General features: G+C 53.4%; 3 protein-coding genes across 3 annotated transcripts; 1 reads left to right on the top strand and 2 right to left on the bottom strand.

Annotated features, from left to right (window-relative positions):
* Positions 1-43: 43 nt before the first annotated feature.
* Positions 44-1384, top strand: CCM_01607 (2-dehydropantoate 2-reductase; the record flags this gene model as incomplete). Its single annotated transcript, XM_006666762.1, has 1 exon — positions 44-1384. The coding sequence occupies one exon, from the start codon at positions 44-46 to the stop codon at positions 1382-1384; it is 1341 nt and encodes a 446-aa protein (XP_006666825.1).
* A 1142-nt stretch (positions 1385-2526) lies between these two features.
* CCM_01606 (MYB DNA-binding domain containing protein) lies at positions 2527-4537 on the bottom strand (the record flags this gene model as incomplete). Its single annotated transcript, XM_006666761.1, has 3 exons — positions 2527-2781; positions 2842-4200; positions 4226-4537. 3 exons carry the CDS (start codon positions 4535-4537, stop codon positions 2527-2529), a joined length of 1926 nt encoding a protein of 641 aa, XP_006666824.1.
* A 4959-nt stretch (positions 4538-9496) lies between these two features.
* On the bottom strand, positions 9497-17072 carry CCM_01605 (pre-mRNA processing splicing factor, putative; the record flags this gene model as incomplete). Its single annotated transcript, XM_006666760.1, has 3 exons — positions 9497-12409; positions 12458-16956; positions 17006-17072. 3 exons carry the CDS (start codon positions 17070-17072, stop codon positions 9497-9499), a joined length of 7479 nt encoding a protein of 2492 aa, XP_006666823.1.
* Between the last annotated feature and the right edge of the window lie 627 nt (positions 17073-17699).

Raw genomic sequence — 17699 nt, 5'->3', positions numbered from 1 at the left:
CTCTCACTCACCCGTCCGGCTCAGCTTCATAGCAAGGCGAAGCATGGGCTCGCAGGCCACTGCGCCACCGCCATGGCTCTCCTCCCTCCTAGAATCCAACAATCCCGCACCAAAGCTCTACGCATGGACACCCGCACACCTCGGCCTCTCCCCGGCGTCGTCCTCCGCGCCGCCCGCCGACGATGCCGCCCGCCGCCTCTACATTCTCGGTCTCGGGAACCTCGGCCGCCTGTACGCCCTGTACATTCGCTCCAGGGCCCATGACCCACCGCCCATTACGCTCCTCGTGCACCGCAAGGAGCTCCTCGCTCAGTGGCACGCGAGCAACGGCATCCAAGTCACCTGCCGAGACCAAGTCCACACCTGCAAGGACTTTGCCATTGAATGGTGGACAGAAGAGCCACCACCCGAGACAGACAGCCACGCCCCGATCCGCGAAGCTGCCGACGGCGGGACCATTCACAACCTGCTCGTCACCACCAAGGCGCAGGCCGCGCTGCCCGAGGTGGACCGCATGCGCCGGTACCTCGACGCGCAGAGCGCCGTGGCTTTTGCCCAAAACGGCATGTCCAAGCTGTGGCCGCCGCACGGCGCCTCCTACATGGCCGCGCGCTTCCCTAGCGGCGGCAGCGGCAGCAGTGGCGGCGGCTTCACCCCCCTGCTTTGTGTCACCAACCATGGGCTGTACTCAACCGGCCCCTTTTCCAGCGTCTTCGCCGCGCCCGCCGACGCCTACCTCGGCCCCGTCGTGCTGCAGGACACGCCAGCCGCGCCCGCCCCAAGCGCCGCATACCTCACCTCCCAAATCACCGGCACAACCATCCTCAACGCCGCGTCGTTTAGCAGCCTCGACGTCTGGGTACTGCAGCTCGAGAAGCTTATCGTCAACACGTGCATCAACCCGTTGACGGCCATCCTGCGGTGCAAGACGGGTGGGCTGTTCGTCACCCCCGACGGCATCCCCGCGCGCGTCATGGACCGCCTTCTCGCCTCGTCGAGCCGCATCCTGCAGGCGCTCGTCGCCGATGCCAGCAGCGCGCCCATCCTCGCGACCGACGCGCAGCGCCGCAGCCCCGCGGAGCTGCGCGCGGAGCTCACGGCGCGGTTCGCCCAGCCCCGGCTGCGCGCCATGCTGCACCGCGCCGGCATCCGCGTCAAAGACAACAAGAGCTCCATGCTGCAGGATGTCGAGGCCGGCAAGCCGACGACTGAGATTCGCGACTTCAACGGCTGGCTCGTCGACGCGGCGGCGTACCTTCGCGCCGAGAGCATCGACGTCAGCGTCCACCAGCAAGTCATTGACCTAGTCGAGCGGCGCGTGGTGATGAATGAGGAGCAGCTCGCCGCGCACTTTTTAACAGACGTAAATGCAGCCAGTAGTTGAAAGAAGAAGAAACGGCCGCCAAAGTCGAGTCATGCGCTCCGTATCACACTCGCTTTTGTTCAGTCCATTCTAGGCAAGTAGAGTGGAGGCGCGATTCTGCAGCGGCCCGGACCGGGTTTGCGCAGGGAACAAAATATGAAACAACTAATAAGTAAGTACTGGGAGCCAGGGTCGGCGCAGGCATTTTTCGGTGAGGAGTGGTGATACTCTCGGACCTTTCCACGCCATGGCATGCTACGTTTCATGGCCACGTAGTACGTTGGCTTCAAAAAGGTGACATGCGGTCCTTGCGTTTAGACTTGATGGGTGTAATTCGCACGCCGCTCAAGTGACAAAAAGTCCAGAAGAACAAAAAAGTAATGATGAACATGGAAGTACTCAAGCCACGGATTTGCGTTGCAGCAAGCATTAGCTCGTTTATACATCGACCCCAGCATAGAAAAAGAGAGTTAAAGCAAAAAGAATAAGCAAATACTTTAACTTCGTTAGATACTCCAATCGTCGTTTACCCTCCTTCTTCCTTCTTGTTTTCCATGCACAGTTGGGGGGGGAATAAATGCATCATCCAAAAAAGCCCCGAGTCCGATAAAGTGTCCCATCCGTAGAGATTCTCCAAACCCAAAAAAATCAACGCCGGTGCTGGGTATTTGTAAGAAAATAATACAGCCCATTTGTAATGAATATTTTTTTTCATTTTTCCCCCTTTGTCCGTGCCTCTCTTCCCGTTTCGATTGAAACACACACGACGATGCGCCCCTTCCATCCATCCCAACACTCAGCTGAAACCAGAAAGCACAGCGGGAGACAGGGCTGGGCAAGTTGGGACGAAAACCTTGGCGGTATAAGGTCAGATTTCCCTTTCCGCGGAACAAGCGTATTGTTGCAACAAACCCCCCAACCAGTAAGGCAGGCTCGTACCCGCGTAAATAATATTTTGTGATTAACAGGGCGAGCAAAAGAACAAGACAAAAAACATACAAACGAGCCACATAGCCCCGCGTTAAAGAAGCCAAAATATATAGTGTCAAAATAAGAGGGAAAAAAAGAGTGAAGGAAGTAGAAATAAAGCGAGGTGGGTGTGTCGAACCAATCTGTGTCTCAGCGCTGTGATTTGCATCTCTTGTCTTTAGTCGCCGTTACTGTTATTGTTCCTGCATTCCCTGGTGATGCTTATCTGGATATGGCAAGTGTCGACCTTCACCGGGGTACATGACAATGCCGCTCTCGGAAGGCCCAGGTTCGGGCGACATAGGCGGCTGGTACTCCTCGTCGCCAATACCAATCTGGGCGGCTCGCTCGCGACACGCTGCGGGCGTGAACCCGGTTCCGACTTTGTGAGCAATAATTCTCCATTTCTCGTTTTCGTAGTCTTGTAGCGCGTTGCGAAGCTTTTGGTCCTGTCAAGGTTCTGTTAGTAATCCAGGCCAACTTCGACAATAGTAGACCAGCCAACGTACCATATCATCTGTCCACAGTGTTGTTTTTGCTTTCAACTTCGTGCAGTATCGTACTTGTAGCGTTCCTGAGGAGCGCCCAGGGAAGAAATCGGCAATTTGCTTCCATGTCAAGTTCTTTTGTTCCTTGAGCAAGATCAGCAACTGGTCGTCCTCGGCCGTAAACTTGAGCTTCGGTCCCCGTGGCCTCGGTGCTGGCATCGGCATCCCTTCTTGTCCAACCATGCTAGCGGCCGAAAGTTGCCCTGACTCGTCTCTTCGCATCATTTTGGAGGGCGGCCCCATGTCAGGCAGATGGTGGTGGTGCGTCATGGGCAGCGGCGGCGTGCCAGCCATTCCACTCCCCGACGAGTAGCTTCCTCCCATTGGCGTTGTTACCATTCCTGCGAGACTCGGGTGCTGAAGTTCTTGCATACCCGCGGATGTCAGGTCAAAGTCTTCCGGTCGCCCTCGCTTCCCAGAGCTACTTCCTTGATGTGGCGAGGACGGCGAGTGTCGCGGGTTGGAGGGCGACATGGTCGGATACAGAGGATTTATTAATGATCCGTGGGCGCCAAATGGATTTCCCATCCGGTCCCCTCGAGGTGGCCCCATGGCTGGACTGAAGAGGAGCTGCGAAGAACCGTGCGGGGACGCCTGCGGCTGCGCCAAAACCTGCTGGTGATGCGAGGTACCAGCGTCTGTGTTGGAGTCTGACTGGATTCGAGGAATACTAGAATCTGATATGACGTCTCTTTGGTATGGGTTAGGATGCTGCTGGTGTTGCTGATGATGTTGTTGCTGGTGGTCCTGGCCATGCTGCCGCTGTGTATCGGAGAAGGCGGACGTGTCATATGCGGCGTGGACTTGCCTCTGGTCAGCGGAAGGCGAGAGCTGACCAGAGTAGTCCACATGGTAAGTATTTCGATAATTGTCCGCCAGCGTGGTCTTGATACATGGATCCCTCCAGAGCGATCCGCCCTGAACGGTCGCCGGTCTGTAGATGGAAATAATGTTCGATATGGCGCCCCGGCACGGGCGACTTGTGAGGGGAGAAAGAGGGGAGCGAGCTGATATCAAGAATGCAGAAGGAATAGTTAATGCAAACTTGTAGAAGAGAAAGCCAGCAGACCACGTCTTTCTCGACTGGAGAGGAGGAAGGGAAGAGAAAAGAGAAAAAGAGACCCGGTTACCCTTGGCCTGCCTTGCTCGCTGTGGGTATCGGGCAAGGGTTGACGGGGGAGAGTGGTTGTTAATAAACTGATTGGTGACGGCAATGCAGCCGCGCGAGGGCAGCAGGGCTGGCAGAAGCGCCGGCTTGACTGAGATGTCCGACGAGCAGTGTACTCCGTTATGATGTCCTTCCTTCTTCAGAATCCGAAACTAAAATTTCCCGATGGGAAATCACCGCAGGGCAGTTCTTGTTGGCCGCTTCACTGAAGATTGCGTGGCGAATGGAAAGTAAGTGGTGTGCGGTGAGGCGCTGAGCAGGGGCTTGTTTCGCCGCCGTCTCGAAAAGATGGGAATTGGGAATAGGCCGAGTGTCGATTCGCGCCAAGTCCAGAATGTAATGTAGATTCTTTGCTGTCAATATGCCACAATGGTAAGATGTTATCATCAGAGGCATGAACGCTAGAGAAGTTTGTCGCGAGTAGTTGTTGTGTATTGGCGTGATGGTTGATGTCTTTAAGGTCAAGTTCTCGTAATGGGTGAAGCACATAAGATCTGACGTTTATAATGCCGTCACAGGGATGATATATAAACGACTCGAGGCTTAGGCTTCGCCTCTGTGGAGATTCCCAGCATGAATATTAATGGGGGAAGCTCATTATCCAGAGTTGATGCTGACGCAGTAGAAAGAGGATCCGTGTGGTGTGTCGTGAGGTGGTACGTTCTGCGTCCATCCCGTCTCGAAAGCTTGGAAGCCCGCTAACTAATACGTTGCCAAACCCGGTGGGCATGGGATCCTGTCGATGGCTTTCCTTGACTAGATGCACATGAGATTCTACGGCCCCATGCCGACCCTCAGGGACGGGTACGCCTTGTCGACGGGGGCTGATGCCGAGGACGAGACAATTTGGGCAAGTTATGCAACTAACCCAAGAGTGGGCAGCCACAGAGTAGATATGGACCTGGGTCAAGACGACTCCCCAGAGACCCCATACGAGGCGCGATTGGCACTAAACCATATACCAACAACCATGGCACTTGGAGGGTATAGGTGACGATGGGTGGCAGAAACTGGGGCAGGTCTGCAGATGGGCGCATGTATCGCCGGCCATCAACCGGCCTCATTAACCAGATGCGAAAAGCTAGTTGAAGGGGGTCAGAATAGCAAGTAGCCAGACAGACATATTGCGATACATTGTGGTTAGTGAAGATTTTGCGCTGATTGAGTACAATACTGAAAGCTCTGACTGACAGGTGAGTTCGTCTACAGGGGCACTCTTCTGACCTGCAACGGCTGGAGCTCGACTCGCAGGCAGACATGTAGCATGTTGTTAGCGGACATGCTGGGTTGAAGATTGGGGCACTGTGGCAGTTGTGAATGGACCAAAGGGCAAGTAGGTATGGAGCTAGCAGCATCGCGAGGCAAGCCCAATGCAAGCCGCGACTGGCCAGAGCGGTTCGGATTGGCTGCGCGCAAGAATGGAAAATGCAAAGAGCCTACAAGTAACAGATGTCAGATAAGTGGACACTGAGTGCAATGACAGGGGTCAAAAAGATTTTCTGAGGGGGTGGCTGTATTGCATGCATACACCGAATGCCATTATAGTCGAGGATGTCGGGAGACGCGAGGTGGGCGTGTTCCCTGTCATATTGGAGACAAAAGAACCACTGACCACAAGTCACGCACAGAAAGTCTGAAGTGGTGCTGCGCTGTGCGCGGTCAAGTCAATATGAAAATAACCGCTCTGAAGGACCAACGACAAAAATCGAGCGGAACCAAGCGGGCCCGTCGCAGTCATGAGCAGGCACGGAGTTGTGCAGACCAGAGCCCCGTAGAAGGATGCAGTGTCAGAATGGTTTGAGTGCTCGGGTTGACGCGCGTGTGTGAATGGGTGCTTGGTGCTTGGTGCGTGTGGTGTGCCTGACTTGATTAGGTCGAGGTTTTGACTAGTGGCTGGAAGTGGTGGTGTGCCGGATGAGCGTCACAAGCCATTGGCAAAAGATCAGACCGAATGGCGCTGGGTGGACGGAAGGATGGATTGGTGGCCTATGAAACTCAGGAACCACAGAGCGAGCCACGTCTGTGCACATTGGAACGCAACCAAAGCGTGGCGGGTAGCTTCGATGCTTTTTAGGTGTGAGAAAAGGGCCGGAGATGTAGCCCAAACCAGGCGTGGATCTCGAGCGACTGGAGTCTTCAATCAAACCCTGAACCTTGAACCTGGCCGGTGCGGGACGAGCAGCAGACGAAGGCGGCGCAAGACTACCTACCTATGCATACGCAGATGGTTAGAGGCCGGCGCAAGCCAACGGGCAGCAAGACGGCAGGAATTCGTGTCGAGAAATGAAAGACGATGCGCTCCTTGGCAGGCGGCGGGACGGCTGACGACAATGAATCTATGCGGGCAAGACTGAGACGGTAGCGACTCGAGAACAGTCTACTGAGCGGCCCAGAGGAAAGCTCCGTGGTGGGGGATCGAAACCCAGCGGTGGGGGTCGCAGCATGACTATCTCGAGGCCAAGAGGCTGTCGGCGCGACAGATGGTTTATTTGAGCATGACGCAAGCAGGTTCGTTAGCATGTGTTGGTGCAGGTGCTATGAGTTGTGCTGTGCAACAGTGCAAGCAACCGAAATTGAACGTTGACGACAAGTCAAGCAATGCCGAGCCAAGCAGCGGCGCAGCGCTGATGTACATACATCGATGGGGTTGGGGGTCGGCGGGCGGTGGGAGATGGACATGGGCCAGGGTGTGCGCGATGTGCATGTGCAGGAAAAGGCCAGCATGGATGTATGGAGAGTGGGCTGATTTGAGCGAGAGGCTATCCAATCCGAAGGGTACCCGTGTAGGCCTCATGGGCATGGGGGGTGGGATTGGTTGTTATGTGGGCAGGTTGGAGTGCATTATTGATTGCCGAGGAGCGAGGGTGTGGTGGTGGTAGTGGTGATGGCGATGATGAGATGATGATGATGATGATGATGATGATGGATGGTGATGGCGCTTGGTGATGATGTTGAAGATGAGATTGGTGATGCTATCTAGCATAGTGTTCCGGGAGATGGGCGAATGTCCTCTTCTGTCCTTCCGTTTCTGCCTGTCTGTTTGCACTGTGCCCGTTTGCAGTCGCCGGTCCGTCAGTCGCCGTTTGCTCGATTGCCAGTATTTATCGAGGTACCTACCTACTCCGTAGGGATACATGGAAAGAGGCCGACTGCCAGACCCCGTATCGTATGGAGGTACTGGATTGGTACGGACGTACCTCTCCATACCTGACTGGAACACGGGTACCTGGACAAAGACAGGGACAGGACGGACAGGGGAAGGAATGCCCAACGGCGGACGCCCCTCCTTCCTTACTCGTAAACGTGGCCCGCCAAAGCCCGGCTAGCCTCCGCCCAGCCTCCGCCCACCACACTCTCCACGCCAGGCACCATCAGGCAATGAGGGTTGTAAGGCTACCACTCATTGCAGCCAGCCTCCTCTCTCTCCTCCATCTTTTTCTTCTCCTCTTCGTTAGTTCCTCTCTGAGCTGCCATCCTAGGAAACCTTGCAAGCCTCCCGTCAACACAAAACCGCCTCATCCAACGCCCATATCTCCATAGCCCCAGTCCTTCTAATTTCCTTCCTCCCCCCCCTTCCTCTACCGGCATCCTCGCCCTGCCTGCGACGGGTCAACGGTTCCCACCACCTTGCCACACTCACTCACCTTGGTGGTTTCGACAAAAGGTTCAGCGGCAAAGCGGCCATCTCCGGTTCTCGTAACTCGCCAACTGCCCGCTATTTCCTGCCAACAACGGGTTCATTTAATTATTGTACAGCCCAGGAATGTCGTGCGTCCCTTGTCCTGCATGCTCCGGCTAGCTCCGGCTGCAACTCTACCAATTATCAAGAGACGCTCTCTATCAAATGCCTCCCTCTACTGCGCGGTTAAATTGTCAAGACGAAAAAGAAAATCACACAATAGTCACGCTCACAGTCACAGTTGCGGTTTGATACCCCCGGCTTTGCCCGCTTCGCGCTCTGCTCCCCCGACACTGACCCGTCCAAACTATTACCAGTCAGCGGCCCAATGCCCTATCCTGAGGCTATCCAGCTCTAAAATTAACCCTGCGCACCTGTCAAAATCGTCCGGTGGCGCCCATGTCTGAGTCAATCTCTCTCCAGAGTTATAGCGCCATTCCCACTATCCCTCGAAAGGCCGGTAGTCCCCCATGTCTCTTGGCAGTTGGCACCCGACCAGAATATCGGACCAAGACACGAATCGAAGTCTCGAGAAAACTAGAGACTGCCCGCCTTTATTGTGGGTGCCACCGTCTCAAGTGAGTCAAGTGACTAACAGTCGTCGGCTGCTTCCAGCGCGATCCCTCGTTCTCCCATGTTATGCAGGCGCGCTCCCGCTCACTGGTACAACGATTGTGTCGTCATGGTCCCCCACCACGGGGTCTGCACATCACGCACAAGAGTCTAGCCTCAAGCCAAGTTGGCCTCTCTTTGTCCTCTCGCTCGCCTCGGCTCCCGTTGTTCTGTGTGCCTGCAACCACGCCCCCCAACCCCTTGCCATCTGCGAGAAACCCTGCGGCGTCCGCCCCCTGCGCAGGTGGCAGGGTGGTCACCGCAGGTCACAGTTGTGGTCCATTGCGATGTAGGATAATTTTACAGATTGGACGTGCATAATGCATAAAATAGTCCAATTTGGCGGTGCTCCTTCAACTTGTAACTCGCCTCTTGTTCTTTGGCGGCGCCACTGCTTCCGGCTCACGCTTCCGGCAGCTGTTCAGCGCCCGTCGCTCTTCGCCGTCCTCGCCCAAATTACGGCGTACAATGCATGCAAGGCTGCCCCAGTGAGCTGCATCATTTCCTCGCGTTCGGCTCGATGAACTGCTTCACCACGACGCCGACTGAGACGTCACGTCATCGGCGCCACCCATAGTTACCAGATGATCTCTCTCCCCGGGGAAAATGCTTAGATGCAACTACCAGTCGTCAGCCGCAGCCTTTGCGCGCTTTTACGTCAGCTATAGGTCTTGACCATGTATTCTATGGACGTAGAAGTAGTCTAGAAACGCATCACATTTCACGACGGTACGGCAACTTGGCGTGGCCCCATGAATGCCGATGTCGATGCCTTGACCGGCAAGCATTGTCGGAATATTAAATCAGAGGACACGTCTGCGGTCCTGAAACGGGTTGCCTATCTTATTAGGCAATCTTTGACAGGGTCCTTTTGCAAAACTATATGGCATTGTAGTAATCTCTTTCAAGTTCGTCTTATTTTAAACCCAATACGTGTAAATAAAGCTAGTATAACAAACTGTCATGCTCCTCGTACACATGAAATCAAGTAAATGTGACCAATAAAAAAAAGTACAATAATGTAGTAGTAAAATGTTCCCCTTCAGCTTCTAACGCCTAGTTCTGACCAGAGATTGTTCATGCTCGCCACCCCCTTTGTTTTCCCATCTCCAAATTAGACTTTTTCGTGCCTTTCATTTCATTGTAAAGCAATCCCCTCATGCAAAATTGTCCGAACGATCGACACCAATGTCCTCGAGCTCAGCAAAGCTGTGGAAGTGAACGGGGCGGTGCTGATCGCCGTAAAATGGCAGTGGCGTGTCGAGCTTGACGTGCACGCTCTTCTTCTCCATGCCAGCAAAGGCGCTGCCCATGAAGCTGTAGTTCCAGCGGCCGTCGTCGGGCACGAGGAAGAAGCCTCGGAAGCGCGGGCTCAGAAGCAGCTTGCGCTTCTCGCCCATGGTGGTCGCGAACCCCTGCGGTTGGTCGCTCTGTAGGTCCCGGTTGTCGACACCCCATTGGTAGCCCTGCGGCGTGAGGCCCCAGGCCGACAGCGACACGCTACCAGGTGTGAAGGCAACCGAGACGGTGACCGTGTTGGTCTTATCCCACTCGCTGTGCGCGTCAAGCAGCTTTGAGTGCTCCGTCACGTCCGCGGCCGTCATGTAAGGCAGCTCGCCGCCAGACGCGGTGTGGATCACGCCGAGCGGCTCCATGCCCTCGAGAAAGTCGCTCTGAGGCAGCTGCTGTGGTAGCTGCACGTTGCGGAGGCCGCCCACCTGCGGCATCATGACAATGCACTTGATTTCCTTGACTTGGTCATTGTCTGGTGCGGAGGCGCCGTAGAGGAATCCAGCAACCTGCACGCGCAGATCGGCAATGGTGATGAACTTCTTCAAAATGTTGTTCGGCATCACGTAGGTGACATCGTCAAGATCGTTGTCGATAGGAGAGACGTATACGTTCTTGGCACGCGTGCGCAAGTTTGATGTGGCAATCGCACGTGTGCGCCATTCAGTCTTGGAAGCAAACGTTTGCTGCTCGAACTGTGAGGTGGTCGTAACAATAAGATCTTCACCGTGAATATTTTGCGTCTTGGTGGTAACGGCGGTGAGCTGAGCTTGTTCCTGTTGCTGCTTCTCAATCTCGGCAGCCTGCTGTCTCTGCATGGAAGGCGCAGAGATTTCCATACCCAGGATAATGTCTCGCACTTCACTGCTGGTCAGACTGGACACGTTGACGTTGTTCTTTTTGCCGTAATCATTCAGAATGAGGTCACGCAGTTGTGTTTCAACCTTGATCCATTCTTCGTCCGTCAGCGATGGCCAGATGTGATGTTCCAGCGTGATAATAGTCTTGTCCGGGCGGAGAATGAGCTTCGTCTTGTCGGGGTTGACATGTAGAGCACGCAGAATAAGGACGAGACGCGAGAATGCCGTGAATGACGAGATACTCTTCAGCCATTCGTCGTACAGGTTGAACAGAACCATCTGCGGTTCCGTGGCTCGTAGGATCATGTCGCCGAGCTTCTCGACCTTCATCGCCGCCTGGAAAGGAAGCTGCAGCTCAGAAGCACGGATGGAAATGTTGGGAAAGTCAACCAACTGAACCTCGAGTGGATCAAGAAGACCCTTTCGAGTGACAATCAGCTGCTTCGGCTGCTCTTCAACGGGCAATGATCGGATGAGAGCTGCAACTTCTTCAGCAGTCTTCCACTTGGCGAGCTGTCCAAGACGCTTCTGCCCTGCCCAGACGCTGGTGTGGATAATCTTCAAGAACAGTTGGCCGGTACGAGGGTTGAAAATGAAAATGGCACCATTGATAGGCTTGGTAGTCAAGTTGCCTTCGAATGTCTTGTGGATGGTGACACGGTAGACATTGGTATCATCGATGAACAGCTGAGTTTTCTGACTGAACAGTTCGGAGTAGTTCTGAGAGTTCAGGAATTCTTGGTTGCTCTCGGAGGCATACAGCTGTAAACCCTTGCGGATGCGCTCTCGCAAGACGTAGAGGGCGGGGTTAGCCTTCATAACCTTGGCCATCGCCTGTTGAACAAGAACCTTCAGGCCAGGGAAGAACATTCCGTACGCCGAGTACATGTTGTAAGCCAAGTCAATACCAATCATGAGGCCGGTGGCAGACGGGTAGATACTGGCACTGTCCGTGGTGTAATCGAGATACTTGGCTCTCGTGTAACGATCAATGTCGTGAGAATCGTAATCGCCATAACGAAGCTGGATATCAATCCAAAACTTGTTCGTGGTGGTCGGTTCAATTACATCCTTTGTGTCATTGAGATGCGATGGGCGAGTAACATTCCACTTGTGGCTTGCAAAGAGCAGAATATCGGCGCACGAGCTGTTCATCTTGTACGACTTTCTGGGATGGATAGTCTCTTTCTGAACAGTTTCGATGCCCAGAGCTTCCAACTCCTGGTCGAAGACTTGACACATATCCATGACAACAGATTCGTGAATCTTTTGCCACAAATGCGCACGGAAAATCTGAATCAAAGAGATCTTCAGGGTTGGAATCTTGCCATGAAGGAAGATACCAGTCAAATCGAGCTGGACCTGGAAACCAACGTAGACATTGGCTCTGTTGATAGTTGGGGACCACCACAGGGTGAAGCGACGGTTGGGAATTTGGTTAAGACCGGATCGCTGGGCATTGGTCAGTTTCTTGAACTTCATCGATTCTTCGAAACCACTGTTGTGAAGCACGAGATAGTCGTGGCGGAGGTAGAGCTGGTCTCCATCCACACGGAATCCGGCCCATTCTGTCGCCTCTGCTTCCAGGACGATGTCGTTGACGACGAATCTGTCCGTCTTTGGGATGGCACCCTCCGTAGTTGTCGTGCGCGGAGTGGAAAACAGAAGATACTTGGCTCTCTCTGCAGACTCCAGCGCGGCGTATTCAGCAGCAGTCATCTCATGAGCATCATAGGTGGCGGTTGCCGTTTCCTTGTGAAACACGAGGATGTGGTTGGTGGTGACGACAAGGTCTTCTTTCTGGTTGTCAATTTTGATTCGATACAGTCGGTCCTTGCCATTGACCACATTGAATGCGCGTCTGGACCCGCCGTCAGGGCCGAGAAGCAAATCGCCCTCCTTGACATCTTCAACAGCAACCTGAGTATGATCATGTCGTAAAAGCATCGTTCCGTTGGCAAGACATGCCTTCTCCCAGAAGAGACCTTCCCAGGATGCGAAACCTGTAGCTTTGAAGAGAGTGTGCTCCAGAATGGTCTCAACACCACCAAGTGCCTGGATAACATCAGTTCGGTAGGCATTGAGGTTCCACAGCTTTCCGTCGTGACGCTGGCTGGTCCACCAGAAAGGGTTGCTCTTCATCAGCTGGTAGACCTTGAACTCAGCACGAGCACGGAAACCCTTGTCAAAACTTAGTGTGCTACGATCTTTTTGGAAGAGCGTATTGATACGAGGTAAACCGCGGTCCCAGCTATCCTCGAGATCTTCCAAAGTCAGACGGCGGTTCTGCTGGTTGGCTTCGAGGCGCTTCTGGGAGTATTCGGTCCAGACACGCTGCGAATCAATGAACTCAGCCTCCCACGGGATAATGTAACGGAAAATGTTGGGAATGAGTGTCTCCTCGTCATGCGTCATACCAGCTCGGAAGTGAGTGGTTCCAGTATCGGTTTGCTTGTACCAGCGTTTGTCACTAGCGGGGATAAGAATGTGAGAGCCAGATATCATACCGAGACCACCCAGTTCTTTCGGAGTGTAGAAGACAGCAGGAGGGAAACGAGAGGGCATCTTGGAGTTGAGACCAATCTTGACTCGCGTCTGGATCTTGGTCTCACACTTGACAATGGTATCAAGCAACTCCACGGTGGAAACGGCGGCTTCTCGGTAATATGTAAAAAGAGCAATGAGAGCAGTGTTCCACTTGTTAGCGATCTTGGTAAACGTCGTAGATCCAGACGACATCAGAATCTGGCGAATTCGGTTGTTGAATTTAGCAATGTCATCTTCCGTGACTTGCAAGAAAGCATGCGCAGTTCGCTCCTTGGTCGTGTTGTCGACAAGCGACCACACGCCGTCCTTCACAGGGAACTCATCGTTCTGGTTTCGAATCTTTGGCAGGATGCGAACCTCAAAACCGCTCATAGAGAATAGCAGGTTGGGGTTGTCTCTGCTGTAGACACTGGCGAAGCTGTCATCCCAGTCGATGGTCGTGACAGTACGTGGCAGTCTGTTCTTGAGATCCCAGAAAACGGCGCGGCCCAGATTGACATCATGGCGCATCAAACGCATACGCGAGTCACGAGGCCAGCATTTCTTGCTCTTGTAGCCAATGACGTTCTCGAAGTTTGGATCGGGCTGCTCCGTTAGGAACCGCTGAATCAGATCTCGAGATTCTTCGGCTGTGAAACGAAGGAAGACCCAAATTTTATCGATGTATCTGCTGTATAGACGAATGGGGTGTCGAGTTTCGGTCTCTTTGTCACGGAACTGAAGGAAATCGTTGGGGCTCTGAGGAGGTCCAGCAATTTCACTCGCACGCTGAGGGCCAAGCAGTAACAGATCGAGAAGAAGGCCGTAGTATTGGAAGACAAAGGCGGAGAACTGCAGTCCACGGATTAGACCGTAGCTGTTGACGTGATTCATGTCCTTGTATGTCAGCTGAACGTTGTTCTTGGAGGTGATGTAATCAGCCAGGTTGTGATCCATGATGAGACGCAGAAGAGAGTTGAGCATTGTCAGTTCCATCTTCTCGTAGACTTTGGACAGTTCCGTCTCGATCATGACGTTACATTCGCCGTTTTCTGTTTCCCACACGCCGCTCAGGTTGTTGATACCCTGGGCCCATTTGTAGACCAGGAGAGGGGGCACCTCAGAGTCAGAAGGCTTGATCCAGGCCGGGAACAGATGTCTTTGATCGGCCTGGTACCAGAGGTACTGGTCGAGGTAGGCATCGCTGATCTTCTCGATGGGTTCAATGTCGTACACTGGGTTGATGGTATTATAATTGTCGTTCATATCGATGTTGACTTCTTTGAAAGCGCGCTGGGTGAGAAGGAATCGCTTGATACGCTCCAAAGTAGTACCAGGGCTGTCATATGCTTGCTCGATCAAGGCCAGTTCTTCACGTTGGCTCTGATTCAACCGACCTTTGACGGAATACGCCTCTCTGAGACGCTCCAGAGCGAGGATCAGAATCTTCGTGTCGTGCTTGTAAGAAACGCTGGGGAACGGGATTGGGGAAAATTTTCTCGACTCGAGCCAGTGAACGGTTGTTGTGTAAATGGCTACTGCTTCCTCTGAAGAGACATAAGGACCGTCCTTCATATGGTTATGTTGTCTCTCTTGTTCGGCCTTTAGCCAGAGACGAGTCAGGCGGCCAACATTCTTTTTCGCCACAGTCTTATCGACGGTTGCACCTCGGCGAATGCGCTCACGGTTGTAGTGCGTGACGGAAATCCACCAGTCGGCCTTTGACTTGACATATCTGAGAATGATGTTCTCGATAGGCGCAGGAAGACCGGGAACCTTCCAGGGGATGTTACTCTTCCAGCATCTCCAAGCTTCAGACAAGTGCTGCAGTACTGTGTTGACCTTGCTTTGCTTGATACCTTCAGGCATCATATCCATCAAGTCAGACATAACAGAGGCACGCAGTTCAAGATCAAAGTGGGACTCGACTCGCTGCTTCGTGACTGTTTTGGCAACTCCCTTGCTGTGTCGACCTTCGAACTGTCGCGACAATAGGTTTCCGAGCCACCTCTGAAGAAGAGGAATGATGCCTCGCATGAAGAAAAGCCATACTCGCCACGATGGGGCCCAGAAACCACAACCAGGACCTTTTCCGACAGGTCCTGAGTTGAAGCGGTAGTATATTAAGTGCTTCAGATCCTTGCATGTGCGGATTTGATGCATGAGCTTATATTTGTATCGGTACATACCAGTCAGCTGGCCAACATGATTGAATGCATAGTGAATACCATCAGCAAGCTGAAAGGCATCAATGTTGCCAAGTCTGTATTGAACCTGGGCATCAACAATGAGCTTGGTCAATCTCAAAATTTCTCGCATCAAGTGGAAAGCGTTTCCGAATCGAGACTTCTTTCGCTCCTTGGTTGTGAGAGTTTTAACAGGCTTGAGATTGAAGTTGTAATCCAGATGCAAGTATGTGAGGTTCTTGCGGTGAATCAGCAGGTTCAGCATGTTAAAACCTTGGCGGCAAACTTGAAGACCGGCCTCTACCCAGTCTATCGTGGTCTGTTGGAAGAACTTGGTCTGCTTGAGCGATCTAAATAGATTCTGATTGTTGTGCGCCTTGGGCTTCTTTTTGTGCAGCTCGTTGAGAACATAGTTCTTGAGCAACTTCTGGTACGACACACGAACCTTGACAGGCGGTCGGTCGGAAGGCGGGTGCTCGAGGTACCACTGCTTGATGAGAGGCACATCCTGTGCTCTCACCATGCGTCCTGAGCGTCGGTCGAAGGGGAACGGGGCCCACCAAAGCTCAATTGCTGATGAGGTGTGTTCGTTGTCGAGCTCTTCATCGGCGAGGAACGGTTCAACGCCAGCTGGAAGAGTGAATCCATCCTCCTCGTCTTCTTCGTTGTTTCCGGGCCCGAACAGCTCGTCTTCAAGAGAAATATCGGCGTTCTTGGGTGCAACAGTACGGGACGAAATCGGGTTGATGCGGCGGTCGAAGTGGAAGGTCGGCAGGTCAGGGTCATCCGCACGGTTGAAGACAGCTTGGGGTTGCGAGTGCCAAGACATGTGTACACTTCGTGGAAGAGAATTGTATAGGAAAGGGTATGCGACTCGGAATTCGGTTCGGATGGGGTTTCGGAAAATAATACGGTCAATCGCGTTGAACTCGCCAAAATCCTCCTCATTGGGGTTAATGTCTTTATACAGAGGCTCAAATCGCGGTCCGCCTGGCAGAGCCACATTGAGAGCCTTGGCAGTCAGAAGACTCTTGAGATCGAAGAGGTAGAAGTAGTTCTTGTCGATGACGTCGGAGATCAGGGGTCTACTGAGTCGGAAGAGGGCAGCCATTTGAGGCAATGTCATATTCCATGACTTGTAGCTGGGCCCGTTGACGTGTGGTGTATCAAGTAGCGGACGGTGGTCGTAGAACCATTCATAGATGGCTTCGTCTTCTTCCTCATTGAGCTCCATCTGGATTGGCTCGAGAGGCTCGACGTCTTCGATATTTTCGGACCATGATAGCGGTGGTTCTTCATCGTCAAAAGGCGGAAAACGCATACGTTTGAATAGTCTTCGATCCGCCTTCTCCTTGCGCATAAAGGTCCACATCATCGCCCACTGCGCGAAGAAGACAGGCTCGACAACGCGAGGGATCTCATTGACGAGGGTCAGGCAGCCATTGACGTGATATAAAACCTTGACTTCGCGTGCAGATTCCCAGGGCATTGGCATATTCTCGAGAAGCTTCAGGACAGCGTGGGGCATGAACTTCAGTGCGCCAAGATAACTGCGCTTGTCGTTGGTGTATCGTCGTTGCGACACATCGCCAATGTCGCGCACGATCTTGCGCAGATGCTCCGGCGGCATGTCTGCCTTTTGCGTCTCAACGAAGCCACCCTTGCGCTTCTCTCCGAACCGATTTCGCTGATGCCGAAGCCATTCCTGCTTCTTCTGTGCAAACTTGGCCATGTGAGGGTCGCTCTGCTGGAAGCCTGGCGGAGGGGGGGGCGCAGGGGCAGGTCCTGACGGAGGAGGTGGCACCGATGATGGGGGTGGTGGAGGGGGGGGGAGGCCCCCAGCCTGGTGGTGGTGGAGGTGGATGCGACATGCTGAGGCTTCCACGACCAGTCGTGATGGTCGATGCGAGATGTTCTGCCTAGTTAATGGCTTCACGCCGCGCGCGTGTCACGACGCGCTAAGTGCTTGAATCTCAACAATCTGAAATATAAAGCACCCGTTAGTGTCGCAAAATGTTCTTCTCCCGATGGAGGAGATGCCGTTTTCACAGCAGCGTACAGCAACGGCCAAACGTGGTGTTGATGGAATTATTTTGGCGTGATCGCTTTTGGAGATGGTAATTTTCTCCTAGTTAGGGACAGCAACGCGCGCTAGCTTGCTGCGATTGGAGCGGTGTCACGTGATATCGAGTTTGCGATTCGGTCAATTGTCAACGCTTGAGAGGCAAAAAGCGTGCCAAGATGTTAGTAGAATAGCCGTTGTCATTCTTTTATCTGCTCATTATTTCCCAGGCCCGAATCAGTCACTAGGTGCTGCAGGAGCAATCTGCGGCGTGCAATGAGCACTCACACTTGGTGAAGCTTGGAAGCATCTACGACACTTTTAGGTCAGTGCTTGCAATACCCGCAACCCTTTCGCCTTATTAACACAAGCTTGAGGCCAGAAAATATAAAAGAAATTCAAGGAAGCCTTTTGAAACGCAAAACTCGCGAGAAAC

This window comes from Cordyceps militaris (genome assembly GCF_000225605.1).
Source record: "Cordyceps militaris CM01 unplaced genomic scaffold CCM_S00001, whole genome shotgun sequence".
Taxonomy (NCBI): Eukaryota; Fungi; Ascomycota; class Sordariomycetes; order Hypocreales; family Cordycipitaceae; genus Cordyceps; species Cordyceps militaris.
The sequence above is the reverse complement of the archived record's forward strand: the minus strand, read 5'-3'. Positions and strand labels throughout refer to the sequence as shown.